At 57.6% G+C, this 3,493-nt stretch overlaps 1 protein-coding gene across 1 annotated transcript; it reads left to right on the top strand.

Moving 5' to 3' along the window:
- Positions 1–1,209: 1,209 nt before the first annotated feature.
- IZUMO1R (IZUMO1 receptor, JUNO) lies at positions 1,210–3,244 on the top strand. Its single transcript, XM_059929399.1, has 5 exons — positions 1,210–1,347; positions 2,080–2,292; positions 2,428–2,430; positions 2,706–2,841; positions 2,976–3,244. The coding sequence occupies exons 1-5, from the start codon at positions 1,210–1,212 to the stop codon at positions 3,242–3,244; spliced, it is 759 nt and encodes a 252-aa protein (XP_059785382.1).
- The last annotated feature ends 249 nt before the right edge of the window (positions 3,245–3,493 follow it).

The raw sequence follows: 3,493 nt of genomic DNA, 5'->3' as shown, positions 1-3,493 counted from the left end.
GCGGGAGAGCGCCGCTCCTGCTTTGAAAGTGAGTATGAAGAAAACGCTAGAAGAGGCGGCATTTTCCTCTATTCACCTGACACACCTGATTCCTTGAAATACTCCGTGGCCGTGGCCGTGCTGGAAACTGGAGCTGCAGAGAGAGAGCAGCTTTAGATTTAGGCTCAAAGATGGGCTCAGAAGGCGGAACTAGCGTCTCCCCCTCCAATGTTTGAGGCTCTCAACTTGAGCTGAGCCACAGGTTTTCAGGTTCATCGTGATGGGTCCACAGCCGGTTCCTGAGAGGCGTCGGGCCTGGGCTCCTGGGTGGGTGAAGGCCGTGGGCATCATTGGGTGCTTGGGGCAGGACGTGCTTCTGCCCTTTTTGTTTGCTTCTCTTTCTACTCTCTCCCTTTATGAGAACTACCCAGGGCAGAGCGGGAAACAGTGCACAACAAACATCAAGGGAAAAGCCAGCCTCCTCATTCCAGTAACGGGGACCAGCTTTGGATGTGGAAGACTCAAGGTGGCTCACACCTGGTCACGCTCCCTGGCTCTGAGATGCCAGCAAGGCCACTGGGCGCCTGGCTGCCTCAGCCTTGTGCTTAGGCTGGGTTTGAGATGGGTTGAGGCTGGTGGAGGTGGACCACTGCTCTAGGGGAAGGGACTCTGGCCAGAGGGAACTGGGGAGGAGGCCAGATGCTTGAGGAGATGTGGGCCTTGTGTGGACCTTTCAGAGGGGCCGGAGTTAGCGTTAGGGTTGGCACTCTATGGAGTAAGGATTGCATTTTTCACACTACCCAGTCCCACTGCGCCTTTGGCCCCATGTAGAATCTGGTTACTGAGCCTTTGTTCAGTTACTCAAGATCAAAGCTCTGAATTCCCAGCCCATATGTCACTGAGTTAGAAAGGCTGCCTCTGAGTGGAGAAGGGCCAGGGAAAGTTCCCCCAGGGAAAGCTGGAACCGTTCTACCCGTGACCCTCCTTCACCTTGGGGCTGCTCTCTTCCCCTCCCTGGCCTCAGTTTCTGCATCTGTAGGTTGTTAGGGGTGAGTGTCAGACCTCACTGGATATTTTATGATGCTGCCTCAGATAAAGGTTCTAGAAGCAGCCAGAGTATCATGGTCGCTTGAGGGAGGCTTGAAGCCCATGCCTGCTCCCAGGGATGACGGAGGGCGTGGATTGAGGTGTCCTCTCCATCACAGGCGGAGCTCCTCTCTGCAGCAGGCCATGGGGTGTTGGTGGCAGCTCCTGCTGGGGCTGTGGGCAGTCCCACCCATGTGGGCTGGGCGTGAGCTGCTCAACATCTGCATGAACGCCAAGCCCCACAAGCCAGAGCCCAGCCCGGAGGCCAAGCTCTATGAGGAGGTACGGAAGCCAGAACTGGCATGGGGTGCAGGGTGGGTGGAGGCTTCTTAGATCGGGGAAGGGACACAGAGGCCAAGATGGCTTCTGAACCCCTATCCATCTTGACTCATTTGGTTCCCTAGGTTGGGTTTCGGCAAAGGCCACTGGAGGGGGGTGCTAATTGCCAAATGATTTACAGTTTTCATCCCTGAGCTGCACGGCCACTCGGAGCAGGGGCAGATGATGATCCCGGAGACTCATAGATATTCAGCCTAGATTCCAACAAGCAAAGCCCCCCTCTTCTGCCCTCCCACCAGCAGGCCCTGGAAAAAAATAAGACTTAAGGGACCCCTCCCCAGGTCCCTAAAGGCAATTGACAGGGAGGAGGGAGGACGAGCAGGGCTGGCATGTACCTATGAGCCCTTCTCAGCTGCACGTGCCCTGCCCCAGTGCAACCCCACATTCCCCTGGGTCTTGGGGACAACCCTGCTACTGCCACCCCCAGGATCTGAGACCTTGAAAGCCCCGTTCCTAGGGGACTCACAGTCTGTTGCGGGGAGGCCAGTGTGCAGGCGCCCTCTGGGTGTGAATATTGACAATTTATCGGCATTCCTTCTATCCAGGGGTCGCTGGCCTAAAGGCATCCCACTTGCTGGGTCCTCTTCTAGGGGACATTTTTACCTTTCTGGCCCAGACACTCATCAACCCTCTGCCCCTCCTCCCCACGCCTTTTGCTTCTTCATCCACCTTCAGTGCATCCCCTGGAAGGACAGTGCCTGCTGCACGGCCAACACGAGCTGGGAAGCCCACCTGGATGTGTCCCTGCTCTACAACTTCAGCTTGGTTCACTGCGGATTGATGATGCCAGACTGTCAGAAGCACTTCCTCCAGGCCATCTGCTTCTACGAGTGCTCTCCCAACCTGGGGCCTTGGATCCAGCGGGTGGGAAGAAGTGGGCTGGGGTGGGTGGGCAGGAGACACGTCCATCAATGCCCTGTTCATAAGAGCCTGAGCTCCAGGCTGCTAGCAGGAACAGGAGATGCTGTCCCCCTATGGACAAGAGCAGAGTCAGAGGCCGCTGTGGGGGACAAAGATGGAGAGGAGGTCACCTCTGGCCCTAGAGAACGGCATGCATGGAGAGTGGTCACAGGAGAACAGCAGGATGGAGGGACTGTTTGAGTCACATCTTCTGTTTGTAGGAACAGAGCTGTGTACAAACTATTTAACTCAGCCTCAGTATTCTCATTTGTAAAATAATATTTAGTGACTTCGTAAGAGAATATGATCTGATGGTACCTGACCCAAGTTCCATTGTAGCTATTGATAGTCCTCAGGTTGGTGCTATTATAATTCTTGCCTCTTGCTATGTCCGCACCCAGCTGGACCCGAGTGGGCGAGCAGAGCGGATTCTGGACGCGCCCCTCTGCCGGGAAGACTGCGAGCAGTGGTGGGCCGACTGCCACACATCCTACACCTGCAAATCCAACTGGCACGGCGGCTGGACCTGGAGTCGGGGTGAGTGATGCTAGGCAGGGCCCGGGAGGCCCCCCACCCGAGGGCAGGTGCAAGCCCTCCGCTCCCCCGGGGGCAAATGATGGGGATGTGAGGACAGGAGCGGGTAAGTTGTCCGTGCCTGGATCTCCCCTCAGGGAAGCCCCGCTGCCCTGCCAGAGCCCTCTGTCACCCTTTCCTGCATTACTTCCCCACCCCGGCTGACCTATGTGAGAAGATCTGGAGCAACTCCTTCAAGGCAAGCCCGGAGCATAGGACCAGCGGGCGGTGTCTGCAGAAGTGGTTCAAGCCTGCCGGGGGCAACCCCAATGTGGCCGTGGCCCGCCTCTTCGCCAGCCCTGCCCCGTCCTGGGAGCTCTCTGACATGCTCCTGGCTTTCTCTCTATTCCTGCTACTCCTTTCCTGAGAGTCCCTCCTCCTTCCACACACGCCTGCGTTCCCCCAGCTGTGGGCCAGGCCCGGCCGTGGCAGCCTCCTTCCTTAGCACCTTCCTGAAATGAGCAGCACAGGCTGGGGGCTGGTGCCTGAGCCTCCGATGTTTGGTTCTGCTCTGCTCCACCTTCCTGGCCTGGAAGGCAGCTGGGGGCTGGGAAGCCACAGGTGACCATCCCCTCCTGTCTTAAGGATGGGGGACTCTGAGGTGGGACTCCAGGCC

This window comes from Balaenoptera ricei, chromosome 8 (assembly GCF_028023285.1).
Source record: "Balaenoptera ricei isolate mBalRic1 chromosome 8, mBalRic1.hap2, whole genome shotgun sequence".
NCBI lineage: Eukaryota > Metazoa > Chordata > Mammalia > Artiodactyla > Balaenopteridae > Balaenoptera > Balaenoptera ricei.
The sequence above is the reverse complement of the archived record's forward strand: the minus strand, read 5'-3'. Positions and strand labels throughout refer to the sequence as shown.

What these genes read in the sequence shown, in the direction of transcription:
- IZUMO1R (XM_059929399.1), top strand. Translation starts at nt 1,210, where the DNA reads ATGGGGTGTTGGTGGCAGCTCCTGCTGGGGCTGTGGGCAGTCCCACCC. An exon ending in AGGCCAAGCTCTATGAGGAG is followed by an intron (nt 1,348 to 2,079) that starts GTACGGAAGCCA and finishes ATCCACCTTCAG; the next exon opens with TGCATCCCCTGGAAGGACAG. An exon ending in CGGCTGGACCTGGAGTCGGG is followed by an intron (nt 2,842 to 2,975) that starts GTGAGTGATGCT and finishes ATCTCCCCTCAG; the next exon opens with GGAAGCCCCGCTGCCCTGCC.